Below are 17,514 nucleotides of genomic sequence, written 5' to 3'. Positions count from 1 at the left end.
ACTGAAAATATGTTATGTGGGTAATACCTTGCTCCGATTAACGTGTGAATAAGGGCTGATAAATGTTTGTCATGTCAATGTATATTAAACCTTCAGCCCCTGTAGGGGGAATGCAGTTTTACATTATTTTAAATTAATACAACATTCTTGTGCCTACAAAAATTGCAAGGCTGTTATAAGCAGGGTGACACAGCATTCATCTAAGTGAAACACACTGGACATGATGAAACTACAGAGCACCCAGAAGCAACATGTTAGTACTTATTATGAAACAGTCTCTGAAGACTAGCTGGTCTAGTGAATAGTCACATTTTGCCGACTGAACTAATGAAGCCACATCTGATACTGCTGTAATTTATAATCTCTTGTGTAGTGAAGATTGCAATGGATCAAACAGCACAATGAGAGAAACAGCAATGGCTTCCTACTACATATTCTTTATCTTAGCGTTATAAAAAGAGGAAAGTAAACAACAAAGAGCCAATTACTTACAAAAGCAGAGGAAAAGTGTGTCAACACACATTGCATAGACACTGAAGAAACCATGTGCAACAAGGTAAGAGCCTATAATGACCGTCTGAAAAAAGGAGGAAGAAACATGTTGATTATACATTATCATATGGGAATTAAATAATATTGTGTGACCAGGCGGCAACAGCTCCAGCTCCCAGGGATCATAAGGAAGGAATAAAGACTCTGACAATGTTATATGGAATTAAAATTAGGCCACAACTTTATTAAACTTCCGAATGTCGGAAGACCTTGGCTTAGGCCTTGGGCGTGTATCCCTCCCAGCCCCCCAGCCGGGGGAAACTGGGGCTCATCAGGGAAAATGGGGTATGGGGGTGCTCTGTGAGATGTAAGCGTAGCAGGCAGCCCAGCTCATATCCCTGCATGCAGAGTAGTTCACTGACAACCTTTCAGTGTATGGCCAGTGACACCCATATATATAACCCCTTTAAGAGGGGATGCGGGAATTGCCACCACAGGTGGGTGAGTCGCCACTTCACGCCCATCCCCCCCACCAAATAGGGAAGAAAAGACTCAAGGATTCCACCCAAGGCCATAACCGCCAAAGTTGTGACAAATTGCTACGAGGAAGACAAAACCTGCCAATGCAGGAAAATTTCTTCCTGGTCCTTCAACAGCAACCAGTCAAAGACCGTAGCAGCGGCCGCTAAACAGGAAGAAAAAGTTAACCTGCAAACAAGAAACCTTAAACAGAGGGAGAGTAGGGAGGGTGAATCTCCAGAGCTGACTGCCTGGCTATTGTCGGCTCCAACCCCTATTTATAAATGGGGCTGGCCCCACCTCCCAGCAAGAAACTTGATTTCTGAGGCTGGGCGTGAACCTCCAAAAATTAACACTGAGAGGCAAGCCAGCCCCTGTTTGCCAGTAAGCTCCCTGGGAACTGTAGCACCACGCACAATCCCGCAAAGGGCACTCACAATGTAAAGTGTGAGTGCTCATTATATTAATTTACATGCCCCTTAAGAAGTTAGGCTGCAGGATATGTCAGGTACCTCCTGATCCCTTAAGTCCTTGCCTTGATCAGTGAGGTCTTTGCGCTGCTTGTATTCACAGGAGCCTGAGGGGCCCAATTTTATCAAACTCCCTTCCAGTTTAGATCAGACATCTACTGAAGACTTAAATAAACGAACAAATAAAACTCCAGCAGGCATTCTGATTTCTGGTTTTATAATTTGGGGATTATTTTTTTTAAAAAAATTGTATTGAATTTCTCTATATTGCTTAGAGATGATTGCAATTGTCTGAATAAACAGAAAAAACAAGCATTCCTTACTTTAAACCGTGAGAAGACAAGAGCTATGTTCAGGCAATTTTCTGAACAGACAAAGGTTTAAACCATGGGTGAAGGCAATGCCTGCAATGTCCATGGCTTGCAAGCTGCTTTTCAGATCTTCCTGTGATTAATGCAAAGGCCTGAAGGGAGTTTTAATGTGCTTTTATAAATCTCCCTGCAAGCAGGAACCCAGACTTATCAGGGTTCCCAGTTTGGGGAAGAGTTTCTTCAATTAACATGCATTTAAAAACCAGCAAGAAGTACCAGAACTTCCAGGAATACTGAGGGCAGGGTTTGCCTTGAGGTCCTACTGCCCTATTCCCACATGTTCAGGAGAATGCCTGACCATGGCTTTAATTGTGGATCTGCAGCGCTCTTGCAAACTCATTGGATTTCAAGTCTTTCCTGCCTAAGTAGACAATTAGATGTGATATAAAATAAACCATCCCAAGCAATGGGACTCTGTATCTCACTAATGCAAGCTCCTTTGGTGCTTGATGACCCCCCCCCCCATCCCAACCTTGAACTCTCTTGTTCTATGATGTTGATCCCTGACCTCTCCTCTCCTCTTCTCTGCCATGTATCTGGTGAGCATGGACTGTGCCACTTATATCTTCCAGGAAGCACTAATATAACTGTGTATTTGTTCTGGACTTATCTATTCTGCCCTTTGCTGCTTCTTATCGGTGCGAAGCCCTAAGATGAATAGAAAAAGCCCAACAACAGACAAAATGCAAAGGATGTCACTGTTAGAGGAAGGGGGAAGGGGAATGAGGGAGTTCAAGACCCATGGATCCCAACATTTGCCATGCCATGGTGGGTGCCAGGTGCCAGGCCTAGATCACCTGGTTTCTAAGAACTTTAGTAATGTTCTTACCAAGAGTGGGACCCAATAGTAATTCAGTGATGGTGCTTCTTGTGTGAATATTGGTATCCTGTGTGTGAAGAAGAAGAAAGCTAGGACACCTGTAAGAGGGGGAAAGATAAGATTTTTCAAGCAGCTGACTCTGACTTGAATTATTTCCAGTATCTGTACTGGGACAAAACTGTATTCAGATTAATTATCTGTGATTCACACAACCAGAACATTTTAATCAATAATATGTTATGAATCAAACTGGCTTTTATAAGTAAAGAAGAAGACAGTGCAATGAAAAGTACAATTTTAAAAAGAGAGAAAAGATTCACAAATTTGATTTAAAAAAAAAAAATAACTCAACTACTTTTAGTCTTGGAGAACCATTCAACTACGGTGTATTTCCATATATCTGATTCAACATTTTATATGACAAATTGAGATATTAATTCCCAATAACATCTGTGCTAAGTAGGAAGCGAAAGACATGTACATTAATTAGCCCAAGGGATTTGTCCTTAAGCACAAGGAAAACATTAATCAATTTCACTATTTCATGGTTTGCGTTTCCAGACAATTCTCATTTACTTTTACAGCTTTAAAATAATGTGCAATAACAGCAAACAGCACATTATAGATGAAGTTGAGTACCAGCGAATTAAGAGTTCAAAATCAACAAGAAAGTGAAAAATCAAACTTCCCCACAAAGATTTCCCCCCAAAGATTTACATGAATGAAGCTCAGGTTTTAAAAAGGCTACAACATTTGAATTAGTAGTGCCCAAATCAGGGAGGTCCCAGTACTCAGCTACACTGGTAAAGAAAAAGCTATTTATATGTGTTGTATGTGCAATATAACATTGTGCCACCAGATGGCGATGTAGAGCCTCATTTCTCTACCTGTTTTCCCTGTTTAAATTTACAACGCTGTAAACTAAAACACTTCTTTGATATGTCTAGATCCAGCCTCAGTCAACTCCTTATCAAGCTATTCCTTTAACTCAACCAAGCTGAAAATATTAAATTGAAAGAGTCTGTTGACTTACCCACACCTCCAGCAACAAGAATTTTTCCCAGGAATAGTAAAAAGTCTGTCACTTTATCCAGCACTGCAACTCTATGCAACAGAGATAATGAACAGGATTGCAAAAGGTTTATCTCCAAAAGTTAAAACAGGGCTACTTTCAGCCAACATTAAAATCGTTGAGAAGCTTTGGTGTGAAAACTAATTTGAAAAGTTTAATTCTAAAGCCACCATGTAATGTAATAGTTCACTGTGCTGAAGAGTCTAGTTTTAAAGATAAGAGTTCAAACATGCTAATTAATCTAAGGGCAGAAAAGATTTATATTCTGAGATACTGGGGAAAAGGTGGATGCTCTTTCGCTTTCTGATTAGTATCTTAAAAGCTGCTGAACTAATTATTTAACTAAGCAACAGAATGAAGTAACAGAATGTACTATATATACCAGTTCAGAAAGTAAGTGTTGGGGGAGGGGGATAACATTTTTTAATGCCCCCCCTTATGTAAAAATCCCAACATTATTTTTTTAAAAAAAAAACCTCATTGCAACTTGAGATCTAGTACAGAATCATGCAAAACTAAAACCGTTCTTAACGTTAGCTTTTCTTCATTTGTTGTTTTTGCTGTTGTTGTTTTTAATGTAGGGAAGCATTCAAAAGGGTTTTCTCCTCCCCCCTCCCCTTCTGCAGTGGTATGGTGCAATACATCAGATCATTCTGTTGCTTCTGCAGCCTAGGCCTTCAACACTGGCAATGGTTTGAATATTTAATAGATTAGTAGAGTATGTTTTTGAAGTGCCATGGAGTGGCAGGTGTCACACAGGCTGGATCTACACTGATGTTCTAAACCGTTCAAATGAAAACATTCTATAAAGCTTAACAGGGATTTCCCACTGTGGGAGGCTCGCTGCTCTGCAGCACCCTCTGGTGTCCCATTTTAATAACACATTTATAATGTTTTAAATGATGAGTCCACAGGTTATGGAATGCACGGTCCCTTACCTCACCACGTTTCTCATGAGCAGAAAGAAAGCTTCCCTGGCTGATGTGCAGAAGTTTTTACCATATATCGCAATCTGCAAAATATTAACAGCTGTTAACTTATTTGCGGGAAAGCCCCATTATGAAAAGGGTTCACTCTGGGGGCCAGACCTATGAGAATGGCAAGATACAAGGAAAGAAAGATGTCCAGCACCATGTTATTTCCTGTCTGTGGACAAAAATATCCACTTGCATGTCACCCTGCTCTGTTTGCTTTTCAAGTTTTATTTCTACTAGAGCCCCAAAAATCCCCTGCTAAGAAATACTAAAATATTTTCTCTAAAGCTGAGACACAAATGGACAATTTGCATTATTGTAAAGGAGCCAAAAATACAGGGAGATGGTTGGCGGTACAGAATATGACAATGGACCTGGACATATAAGTCTGCTTAAGACAAAAATATTAAAACTGACTTTAAACACAAGTCTAAAAAAAAAAAAAGTGTCTTCCAATTGTTTGGAAGAAATAAATCACCAATGAAACTTTACAATGCGACCCAAAACAGCTTGGTACCCACACCTGTCATTCAGATCCTTAATCACAAATCCAAACAAACTATGGCAATGCACTCTACATAGGGCTGAATTGCCTGCCTTAGTTGCACATGCAAATCAGGATTCATTGTTTCCTCCAAAGAGACTATGATTGGTAAGGCAACTACAAACCTTGGCTATAGATCATGGTTTGTTTGGGGTGAAGCAAACCATGAGCACTGGTTTAGACCTAATGTTAAACCCTTGATTAAAGGAAGAGCTCAGTTTAAGGAGTTGTGTTATGTGCAAACATGACCATTGTTTTCATTATTTCTTTCTACGGTTTTGTTTACTTTGTTTTAGATAAGAGGATATCACAAAATATTATAGTTTAAAATAAGGCTCACTAGGGGGTTGTGTTCGCCACACCACTAACTGGTCTTCAGACATGACACAGCAGCATACTGGCAAAGAAGAGAGAGAAAATACATACCATGATGTAGGCATTTCTGTTGATAAATTTGAGGAATTTTTCCAGGCACCAGAAACAGCATTTGAGGCAGCAAAGGAGGAACTTAGCAAAGACATTCTGTGAGCCTGCAGGAGGGGGGAAAGGAAACATTTCTTAAGAAAGAAGAAAACCTAAGAAGATGGAAAACATGGCCCATACTTGATTTGACTTGGTTTGCACCAGCACATCTGTGTGGGTTTTCTGGCTGATTGCTTTCTCACTGATTTGCAACAAGTATGTACAGTGTTTTGTGAGGCGTTTTGGTAAAAAAAAGGGGGTGTGCCAGTACTGGTATCTTGATAAAAGTGTTGTGGGTATCAGCACACAATGACTGTCATGGACAGCAAAAAGGCCAGAGGATATGGTACTTCTTATTGATGAGTACCATCCCTTAAAAAGCACTATGTGGAATCTACCATGCTGTAGTTTAGCAGTTTATCATCTGCAAGCCAGCACAAAATTGAACCTTTGGATTTGCCACACAGCACATTTAAGCTGTTGTTGTTGACATATAGTTCAGAACTGATAATGGTACTAGGGTTTCCCATTCCACACCATCCCTGCTTTTTTGTAAAAGCAAACCGTGGTTTACTGTGAATGCAGTGTGCTGGTGCACACTTCTGAAAAGGTTCTCACTCTGCTCCTTTGTCACTTCTCCACCTGCTGCCTTACCAAAGTACTGTCCTAAGTAGAGTTTGTCATTTGTTTCTGCCCAGTGAGTGGTGACCAAGGTTTGCTCTTGGGCTTACTGATTGTGGGGGGTTTTTTGGGGGGGGGAGAATAAAAAACCCTGGACCATGATGAGCCAGACTATGGAAGCCTCACACATAGCAGCAGGAGGAGAGCCGAGAACTTTTCAACAATGTGCACAAGCACACTGAAAATTCAGATTAATGTGATATGAGAACCAGGCCATTATTTCATTTCTTGTTGTGCCAAAGGAGAAGCAGCATAAACTACAGACACCCTGAACACTCCATGAATGATTATTATAAAAAAGAAAACCTCATCAGTTACTGCACAGGTGCATTCATAATGCATGTACACAGTATTTCCCATCATTAAAAGAGAAACAGGGGCTTGTGGCCCACATTTCTGAACCATACTAGCCTATGAGCCCGAGAGATGATTACCAGCTTTTCATAGCAAATATATACCATACTCTCAATGGGAATAGAGAATGTGCAATGTCATGAAACTCACCTTTGAGTTTGTGATCCAGGTATTCCAGGATTACTCTAATGAGTTGGACTATTGCAAGAATTAAAGAGCCAAAAGCTAGGGAACCAGTGTGATATCTAGTAAGAAAAATATATTGTACGAATCAGAAAGAGATCTGTTTTTGGACACAGTGCTGTTATGATAAACAACACAGGTGAGGCAGCTGACACAACTCCCCCCCCTTCCAAACTATGAATATATCCATATATGCAGCTTCCTATACTGCAATTAAATAATTCTCTTATATTAATAAATCATGTACACACAAAGTATTCCTTTCTTTTGCTTTTGATTTCTAGCTTGCTCCTAACTCTAGGGCTAAGGGGAGGGTACAATTCAAAGATTCTAAATACCTTATGTAAAGCAGCAAATGGGAAAGGCTTAATGACTGAGAGGAGGCTTTATGTGATAAGCAGGGCTTATGATGGGGCTGAGTCACAGAGCTGCCCTTTCTACACTGACGTTGCTTCTGCTTACCTGGATGGAGGTAGGGCATGCCCAGGTGGTTGCACTGTCAGGGCCCCCCAATACCAATCTGGCAATTCTGCTAGTGTAACCTAGCATGGCTTCCACCTGCCCCACAGAGAAGATGTGATGTTGGGAGGCAGCTTAGTGGTCTGATTCCACCACATGCACTGCTTCGTACACTGACTGGATAGCGGTGTATTAAATTCTGTAATTGTTTTGATTCTAAAAGCCACTTTTCATTGTAAGGTATAGGGCACGTTTCTAAAAGCAGAAACAGATACGAATGCGGACGAGTGATTCTTTAACTTACCGTATTGCTCGTCCAAATGAAGAAAAGAGCGGGCATGCTGGAATATCAGCAGGTTTTCTAAAGGCCCAGTAGTAAGAGGCAAAGGCACCAGCAAGAGTACACTGACCCAATGCAATTGCAAAGTTCACCAGCCAGAGGAACACAAACACGTTGCTGATTTGAAAGATTAAGATGTATCTGTGGTACAGGCTTTCTCCACCATAGAAAGCAAAAGTACACTGGGCTCCTGGACACAGCTTGGTTACGTTGGTTGTGTTGAATGTCTATGGACAAGGGGAGGGGGGAAAGGTCACAAATAAGGGGATATAAAAATGTTTCAGTACAATTCTAAATCATCAACACATTAATAAATCTGAACCAGTAGTTAGCTCATCTGGCAAATAATTTCTTGAGAATAGTCCTAAAGACTGGCAGCAATGGTCCATGTTACCCAGTATCTTGCCCGTGGCAGCAGCTAGACACAGGTAATACAGAAGGTTCCTAATGGAACTAAGGGCCAATAAAGTAACTACATAGGGGCCAACATTTTTTGTCCCATTTGGAATCTTGAGAAAGTGCTGTGGGCGCCAGTCACAAATGGCTGCCACTGGGGCGTGGCATAATACAAAACAGCTGCTGTGGGAGTGACACAAAACAAAATGGTTGCCTCAAGTAAAGGAGCAAAGAGAGAGAGAGAGAACCACAAAATGTTGTGGATGTACCCTCTCCCCCTCTGATAGGAGAAAGGCACCCACACCGCCGCCACCACACTAACTCACTGAGGGGAAGCTTTTTGCACTACTATTGAGTTCAAATAGGAAAGAGACAGTCATTGTCCAGTCCTGACAGTCAATGAAATGTGGGCATGTTCTATGGAGAGACCAAGCCCATGCAAACACAAACTGAGCAGGAGGAGCAAACAGTCTTCATTTTATTCTGAGATTTTGAGGGGATATTTAACGAGACCTTCCACAGGCACTACAGAAGATACTGATGACTCCTGAACTAATAGTAAGTGGGACATATAGGTTTCATTTCATTTCATCTCTCTTTTAATTTGTATACCACTTTTCTGTATTATTATACAGCAACAAAATATACAATATAAAGAACACACAGGTTATAAATAAACTGGCCCAATACATAAAGTCATAATAAAACATAGTTTTAAAATGGAACGACTTCCATCAAATAAAGTAATATTCAATAATCTTTTTGAATATAATAGCACACAATAAAATTAACTCTCAAAACCTCAGCAAATAATAATAAAATAGAAATTCACTCTGACCAATTACAATAATTACTAATCCATGATCAATAAAAATAACTGCAAGTCGCAATGCAGAAAATACATTACATTCAAAACTATGTAAAAGGATCAAATTGAGAAACAAAGACACACAAGTAATAATGATGGTGATGATGTTCATGTGTGCAGTTCTATTATCAGAAAGCATACGGAGTGGAGAACCTGCATTGTTTTTCAAACTGACTTCATATGTACAGGACATTCAAGAAGAGCTAGAATTCACATAGCATTTTATAAAAACAAAATAAAATAAAATGCTGCTCACCTCTGGGTAGCAGGTCAGATTTGCATACTTGCACAGGCTTTGATTAGCCATGACTTTGTACACAGGTTCTCCGGATGTAGCTAGAAAGCTTGATTTAATTGGGTTAAGTAGGAAACAGAATCACAGACTCTGAACAGAGAAACATAGCACAAGAGATACTTGGCATTCACAGGGAAAGCCCCAGAGAATACATTTAATTTCTGCCTTTCCATGTCTAGCATAAAATATGATACCCACTGTGCGAATGCACTTTCTACAACCCTATTTACTGCGCCTGCAAGCACTTCCAACAGGAGAGTAAAGCCGTTTGCTTAATAACAAGTACAGCAGTGGGGTAACCTTGGGGGTAAACACAGAAAAGGAAACGGTATGATTTAATGACTTCGTATATGGACACCATAGGGAAAGCTATGGGCAGATACAGGAAAATAAAAAATAAAAATACACCTCCAGGTGATCACTTTGACGAGAGAGAAAAAGCTGTAAATATTACTCTTCCAGGATGCTTTCCCCCCAAATGCAAAGTGGTATCGGCAACACAAAACTGAGATTCCATTACCCTACAAGGTTCATCCAGAATGTGACGCTGAGAAAGTACGAATCAATCTCGTAAGATGTTCAGGTGTCACTGTTAGAAGAACACTTCAAGAACTTAAGGTGTTCACACCCGGTGAATGTTGTGGGGATCTCATAGGATATGCAACCCCAAAAAAGCTTCCACACCAGTTTCCTGCCAAGCTTGGACTTCAACAGTGCAACCTGACTCAACTGAGACATAAAACTGACCGAGGACTCTTCCGCCTCCCCACTCACCACCACACACAATGTAGCTTCTTTTAGAAGAGGTGGCGCTCTCCTTACTTTCTGGCTTAGTGCTAAAATGCTGAACTAGGAATGCAAGAAGCATCCAGGCACCTTTCTTACTCCAAGAAGGATACACAGCTGTCACTGCCCAGTAAGAAATGCAGATTGCGATAAGGATGAAGGTGATGATTGGGTAGAATAATGTAGACATGATGTAGCCAATTGCTCTAAAAAGAGAGAGGAAAAATACATTTGTAAGCCATAAATATCAAAGTTTATATGCCTTTTTAACCTTTGAAATGTTTCCCACTCTTGTTTGACTGAGTGATATGTTCCTTAGTAAAATATTCTTTATTGCTCTTTCTGGTTTCCTACTTTCTCTTTTTATTATAAAACCTCATATTACTGCCTTCCACCATTTTCTGTTGCATTCTGTTCCCGGTTCTATCTCCTCCTCCATTTTATTCCCCTTTAACACTCTGTCATTGTTTTTTAGATTATCATTTTTATGTATTTTGTTCCGAGATGTATTGATTTTCCTGTACGTTGGCTTTTGCTTTCAGGTTTCATAACATTGATTCTTTTCTTCTTCTTAATTCCCCCTGAGCTGCCACCTTTTGTCCAGGCTGTGGTTGCTACTGTGCATCTTGTCCTCTCTGGAAGCCCTGCTCCCAGTGCTTAGCATATCGTTGTTTTTTAAGCTGTCACAGCCAACCTGGTTCCCTTTTGCTCCCATACAACGCTGTAGTAAATCCTTCCTTCCTTCCTTCCTTCCTTCCTTCCTTCCTTCCTTCCTTCCTTCTGGGAATGTTTGTAGGGGTGAAACATAGTGGGTAGAATTCAATACTGAACTCTTCTAACTGTTCCATCAGCTTACCAGACAGAATAATCCCAAATTGAAGGGCCAGTGAGGATAGAGTAAGCTCTGTTTCGCAAGCGGAGGTGTCTGTGCAGGGCTTTCACTTAACAGGGCTCATTAGGTGCATCCTACCCACTGCATTTTGCTGTTGCAGCATTTTTCTGCAACCTTCAGTGATGAGGGAATGGAAAGCTGATAATGCTTTTCTGTAATACTGCCCCATATGGACCAAGGCTCAAGCACTGCGTGATAGTGAAAAAGTGTGCATGCACATGGAAGCTCATATCAATAACAAACTTAGTTGGTCTCTAAGGTGCTACTGGTAGGAATTTTTTACATTAAACAGTAGTTCCGCATGGGAAAATCATGACTGGTGCTGGAAACCCCTTGAATAGTTTTTGAGTCACTGGAGGAAAGTATCACCTTATGCTACTTAAGGAATAATAACCACAAATCAGTGGTTTTCAGGAATTAACGACAGAGCTCTTGGTTGACAGTGAAGACACAGACCGTTTGTTCTAACAAACTGCTTGTTAACTGTTCTAGCATTAGATTGCAAACGCTTTATTGCTTAATATAAATTGCCTTTTCATTGAAAAAATGTTAAACTGAGCTGGGGGGGGAATCATTTAGCTCTCAGTCATTAGCAACGTATTTTTCAAGGCCTTGACTATAGGGTACGCTCTGCTGCATTCATAATTATTACATGCAGCATTTCTTTTCATGCATTATGCATAAATATCAGAAGTACTGCCCTCAAGTGACCTTTGAAGGCCGAGGCAAAACTATAAGGCATTATTACCTCCTACCAGGAAGTTTATAAAGTTTCAAGAGTGTTTCTGTTTGACGCTTATTTGAATAAAAGCATCTTATTTTACCAAGTGGCTCTGAATTGTAATGATAAGGATAAAATTATATAGTACAGACTGGTGCTGCAACAAATAACTGCTGAACTCCATGTTTATAGCTTTAATGAAAAGGGACTGTTACATATTTAAATCACAGTCTCTTTATTCCACAAGAGCCTCCATATTTTGATGCTGCTGGCTTGAGAGAAAATCGGCTCCAAGAAAGGGCACAGGTACATATTCACATTCCAGCACTGGTATGATGAAGCCGTTAGCTGTATAAATGCTGTTTATGACAACAGACTCAAGAAATCTATACACTTGGTTACTCAAGCATAGGTTGCCACTGGGACAAAATCTGTTCTCACTTACAGCATCAACATCATGGGAAGCATGTTGAATGTTTGATAAAACGGTCTACCAAATTCACTATAAAAGTGGCATACTTTTAGATCTAAAGACTTGGTGTGTGAAAAGACCAATAAAGATAACAAATAAACGTTGCCTACATGAAAATAAGTGTTTTATATGCAAGAAAATACAATGCCCATGTTAGCACAAGGATCCTTCAGCAGTGTAGTGGCTACATTCATTCATTTAATTTATATACTGCACTATACCCACAGGTCTCAGGGCGGTTTACACCACTTTTAGACTGTGTTACTGAGCAATTTCTGTTCTACACCTTGACGGATGTTCTACATGGACTTCTGGATTATATTCTGCCATCTTCACTGTTGAATATTTATATGAATCTGTGGGATGAGACTGTTAAATAGCCTGGCATGTGGTGGCATTAAAATTCACCCAACTGATTTTTTTTACTCTCAGTGCTTCTAAAAACAACATTCTCAATAATGGGCTGGATGAAGGATATGCACCAGTTGTGGCCCACCTAATCGTACGGGTGTTGTTTGCCAGTTCTTAAATGGGGCCATAGTACTTCTGGCACAGTATATTTACAATCTGGGTGCACTCCATGAGAGAGGTTTGCTCCTGGATGCTAGATATGTGCTGTGCCTTCTGTCAGGAACATCTGAAATGCTGGTTACAAATTTTCATGAGGGTCTTTTTAAAAATTATTTTATGAATTTATGCTTTCCACATGCCTCAAGGTTGATTGACATATAACTAAAAATAGCTTTAAGAACAGTACAAAAGGGATAATTATAAATAGACTAAAAAAATAAATCAATACAGTATAAACACCTAAGGTAGAGACAGTTTCATCCAGCAGCAAAAACCTGTTGAAACGAAAATGTCTTGAATTGTTTCTGGAAAGTACAAATAGAGGACATCTGTCATATCTTAACAGGGATGCTGTTCCATGGAACCTGTCCCTACTACATGTTAGCACTGCAGACTACATGGCTTATACGTGTTGCTGTGCTTGAATTACAGGCAATTCACAACGTGGCTGCTGTTCTTTGGCTAGGGTGCCAGTAGACACAGGGAGAACATCATGCCCATGACCTTGATGTTGCATTGATTTCCAATCACTTTGCAGGCTGCTGCATATTGACCTCTCCATGTGACTACTTGATAATTTGCGGATCTAGTACCAAGTGATACTTTCCCCTATTCTTCGGGAGAGAAATCGTATGAGCTGAGCAACTGCATGATTAGGCATTCATGAGTCACTCTCAAGAATATCTGCATGGTGAGAGGGATGGGCTTGTCTCACTCCTTCAAAGTGCTATTTCAGCACCAAAAAAACCAATGCAAATATGAGAGGTCCAATGATTATGTGTTTCCAGTATACATACCTGCTACCTTCTTTCAAAAGTGCAATGGCGATTCGGATTCGATTTCTCAGAAATATTAACATTAGTATAATGACAACTTCCACTATGCAAAGTAGTATCACTGAAAGCAAGAAAATTAAGTTTATCGACAGATATCAAACCAGGACATCACCGCTTTCAAGTGGTTGGTTTCAGTGCTGCACTTCACAAGTTCTCACATGTCTGAATTTAGCCCGGATTTCTAAAGTGCTTGGAAAGCATAATGCCAGCCAGAATGTGTGCCCCTATCCTGATTACATTTGTGTGTTGTGTTTAATTAAACATATATACGGTTCATACTTGATGAGCATTATAGTATATGAGTATTTGTGAATGATTTGTCTTAAAACAAAGCAATAAAATGTTGTGCTTTGCTTGGAATGCTCAGTTCCATTTAAAGAAATATATATTTACAATTAGACAGTCATTATCCACTGTTTGGCTTTTGCTGCTATTTTAGCATAGTATTTGGGAAAGATGAATGGAACTGATGTTTTAAAAGATGTGTCTGATCGTGACCTCTATTATCCCAGTGTCACTCAAAAATAATTCCAAGATAATCAGGATCGTTATTTGAGCCTAAAAGCAGCCTGAGAACAGTGTGGAAATGGGAGTGGAGCTTAGAAATATGATTACATAACAAATACAGTGGTACCTCAGGTTACATACGCTTCAGGTTACATATGCTTCAGGTTACCGCTAACCCAGAAATAGTACCTCGGGTTAAGTACTTTGCTTCAGGATGAGAACAGAAATAATGCTCTGGCAGCACGGCGGCAGCGGGAGGCCCCATTAGCTAAAGTGGTGTTTCAGGTTAAGAACAGTTCCAGGTTAAGAACAGACTTCCGGAATGAATTAAGTACTTAACCCAAGGTACCACTGTAATTTTAAGGACGCTGTCACATAAAATTGTGTAGTAACTATCTGTTACTTGATGCACATTTTCAGGGACAGCTGCAACAAAACTTTGTGGCAATTGACATTACTGTAATACAGAATTTTAAAATATTCCTTAAACTGTAATCAAGCATTTAAGAACATTTTAAAACACTTTTAACAAATTACTAACAATTGTTTGTAAACTTTCACACAGTTATTGCAGTGACAGCGATGTATTATTTTGTATTACATTCTCCTACTTCCCCCAACTTTCATATTGTTTTGTGCATATGTGCCAGTACTCCCAGTAAACTGAATAAACTGTGAGATTATTATACAAATTCCTCTCAGGTTGTTTACATACTCAGGCACGTGTTCACATTAGCTGCCCCCCACCCTCAATGTTACTCCTTGAAGAACAACAACCTTCAGTTTACTCGCCTTTTCTAAACCTGACACAGAAAGTATACTGCAATGAACAATTTCACATGGCAATGGATGGATGCTGGGCTGACACACAATGATTTGCATACCCTTCACCTTGGATAATCAAGCACTGAACGGTGCCCAATGCATTTGAGAAACAGATCCACGAGAGCAGAAAGTGCAAAGGCAGAAAATTGCATGGCGGGCCCAATAATCATGTGGAAAATATATTATGCAAATTAGCTCCTCGAGGCAACTTCCTCACTTGTTCCAGAAACAAACGCTCTCCAAGGATGTGTGCTCACGTTTTAATTGAGAGCTGTATGATTTCAGGAGTTTCATGGCTAGTGGCATTGTAACATTCTTGATTTTTTATGAAAACAAAAAGCAAGCACCTATGTTTCTGTAACTCTATGGGATACATTAAAGAGAGAAGCATCCCAGGCTATTCCTGAGGACTGCTATATGTATATATATATATGTACACACATGTGTATATATATATATATATATATATATATATATATACACACACACACACACACACACACACACACACATACTATATATACACTCTCTCTGTCTGTGTGTGTGTATGCACATTATATATATATATATATATATATATATATATATATATATACACACATACACACACATATATATATTACACATACTACACACACACACACACACACACACACATGTATGTAATTGCTGATGATTTTGGAGTTAAAACCTTCCACATGGAGGAAGTGCACAACAAAATCTCTCTACACTGGCTAAAAAGTGTCCAAAATGTTGCCAAGTTTAAAAGTCAAACATGAAATCTAAATTTAGTTCTGGTTTTAATTTCTAAAAGTTGCCAAAGTCAAGCTTGTTCAAAGGCCACTCTCTCGTCTCCCCAATACCAGATTTGTGGAAGCAGATTGTGTCTATTTAGTGGTGAAGATAATATAATACACACATACCAAAGGGTTAAAATAATAATAATCCTGCAGCGCAGTCTCGGCAGTAGAAACAGATTTCAGTCCCGGCTCTAATCTAGTCTGTGTTAATTCTCTTTTACAGATATTTCAAACATTATTACTTCCCTAGACAGGACTTTCTCTATGTTCAGTATATTGCGTGGTGCTGTTGCTTTGGTAAAAAGCTTCATAGATTGCTTTGCTTTGCTTTGTTGGTTATACTGCTGAAAATTAATATATTATAAAAAAAGCAACTGGTAAATTATTGGAGAACTGAACAAAAAAAAAAGGTATTACCTTGCTCATCAATAATCTGTATAATATGTTCATCAGACTATAGACAACTGAAGACTCTCCCCATCCCTCTTTTTAATTATTTTGCTTATTTAGACTAGATTTCTCCAGTTCCCATCAGCTGCAGACAGCATAGCCAATGGTGAGGGATAATGGGCATTGCCCTGTGTTTGCTATTAATGGGAAACTACTATTTGCTGCACGTGTCCATGCAAACGTGAAATCATCACATCTAACCAATGAATACCTGAATTTTTCTCATATATATATATATATATATATATATATATATATATGTGTGCGCAGAAGTGCTTTCTTTGCAGGAAGCTCTTAACATTTGGCCTCCAGTCAGCAGCTTGAGCACTAGAAAGCTTCTTAAGGCAAGAGCTCTATGAAGCAATGCTGATGTCATGCGCTTTAGTGCCCATCACAACAACAGCAAAATCCTGTTTAATTAGATGAATGCAAAGTGGGTGTCAAAATACAGACTTCTCTTTAAATCCACTTACTAAATGCTAACCATGTTTGCCTCAGTTGCAGATACACCCTGAAGTCCGTCTGGAATCCAATGTCGTAGATAGTAAGATCAGAGCCAGGTATTCCATGAAGGCGATGATATTCCCAGTAGCAATGCCAAATACCTTTTGAAACAAAGAATACGCGTTGGAAGAGTGACACAGATCAATTCCCTAATCTCTGCACAAATGGTAGGTCCCACCAAATCCCACCCCTGCAATGGAATCCAAACCACAGGCAGAGAACAGCTTATTTGCAGAAAGGTGCTAGAAGTAGCTCCATAATAGGCAGGAACAAGAGCCAAAACATAAATCATAAAGGAAAGCAAAACAAAATAAAACTATATAATATCACTAGCTAATTTCTTCAGGGGGCAATTTATTTCCCACTCCCAAATATACTGAGCAGCCGGAACAAGAGCACCATCAAAAGTCATTCACTGGAGGCCTCCAGAGGAAATTTTTGGCAGGGTGTAGTTTCAAACCATTTCAAATAAATAATTTCCTACACTGTCTGGAAAAAGCATGGAATTAACAAATGGATATTCATGCGTGATGACTGTGCATTTAACTCTTTCCCTGTTTACACCCAGCCAGGGAACTTGGGGCTCTCCAGATATCATTGGATTACAACTCCCATCATCCCTGAACGTTGGCCACACTGGATGGGGTTGATGGGAAATGGAGTCCAGCAACATCTGGAGCCAGCAGCATAGCATAGTTTGCCAGTGCCCTGTGTGGGCAGGTGGGCATGTGCCAAGGGTGAACGAAGCCCGCTGCGCCAGCCCAGCACTTGCCACCAATGCTGCCACAACGATGCCAGCCCCGAACCACTTGGTGAGCCTTGCAAAGCGGCTCAGGGCTGGCAGGGTAGCA

General features: G+C 39.9%; 2 protein-coding genes across 7 annotated transcripts in view; one reads left to right on the top strand and one right to left on the bottom strand.

Moving 5' to 3' along the window:
• The window catches only part of LHX8 (LIM homeobox 8), a 185,899-nt gene that overhangs the window by 44,354 nt on the left and 124,031 nt on the right, over positions 1-17,514 (top strand). The gene's annotated exons all lie outside the window — the stretch shown is intronic.
• SLC44A5 (solute carrier family 44 member 5) overlaps positions 1-17,514 on the bottom strand; it is a 147,871-nt gene that overhangs the window by 6,707 nt on the left and 123,650 nt on the right. For all 6 annotated transcript variants that reach the window (XR_014549710.1, XM_083620946.1, XM_083620944.1 and 3 more), the window contains 11 exons: positions 16,633-16,764; positions 13,539-13,638; positions 10,200-10,292; positions 9,262-9,349; positions 7,706-7,968; positions 6,910-7,004; positions 5,689-5,792; positions 4,683-4,756; positions 3,706-3,776; positions 2,682-2,770; positions 493-577 (listed from right to left, as the gene is read on the bottom strand). Coding sequence is in view for 5 of the 6 variants with exons in the window: in XM_083620946.1 (XP_083477072.1) it covers positions 493-577; positions 2,682-2,770; positions 3,706-3,776; positions 4,683-4,756; positions 5,689-5,792; positions 6,910-7,004; positions 7,706-7,968; positions 9,262-9,349; positions 10,200-10,292; positions 13,539-13,638; positions 16,633-16,764 (1,194 nt within the window). In the remaining variant the exon portion in view is untranslated. The remainder of the gene's footprint in view (positions 1-492; positions 578-2,681; positions 2,771-3,705; positions 3,777-4,682; positions 4,757-5,688; positions 5,793-6,909; positions 7,005-7,705; positions 7,969-9,261; positions 9,350-10,199; positions 10,293-13,538; positions 13,639-16,632; positions 16,765-17,514) is intronic.

The sequence above is a fragment of the Podarcis filfolensis genome (genome assembly GCF_964270895.1).
Source record: "Podarcis filfolensis genome assembly, chromosome: 6".
Taxonomy (NCBI): Eukaryota; Metazoa; Chordata; class Lepidosauria; order Squamata; family Lacertidae; genus Podarcis; species Podarcis filfolensis.
The sequence above is the reverse complement of the archived record's forward strand: the minus strand, read 5'-3'. Positions and strand labels throughout refer to the sequence as shown.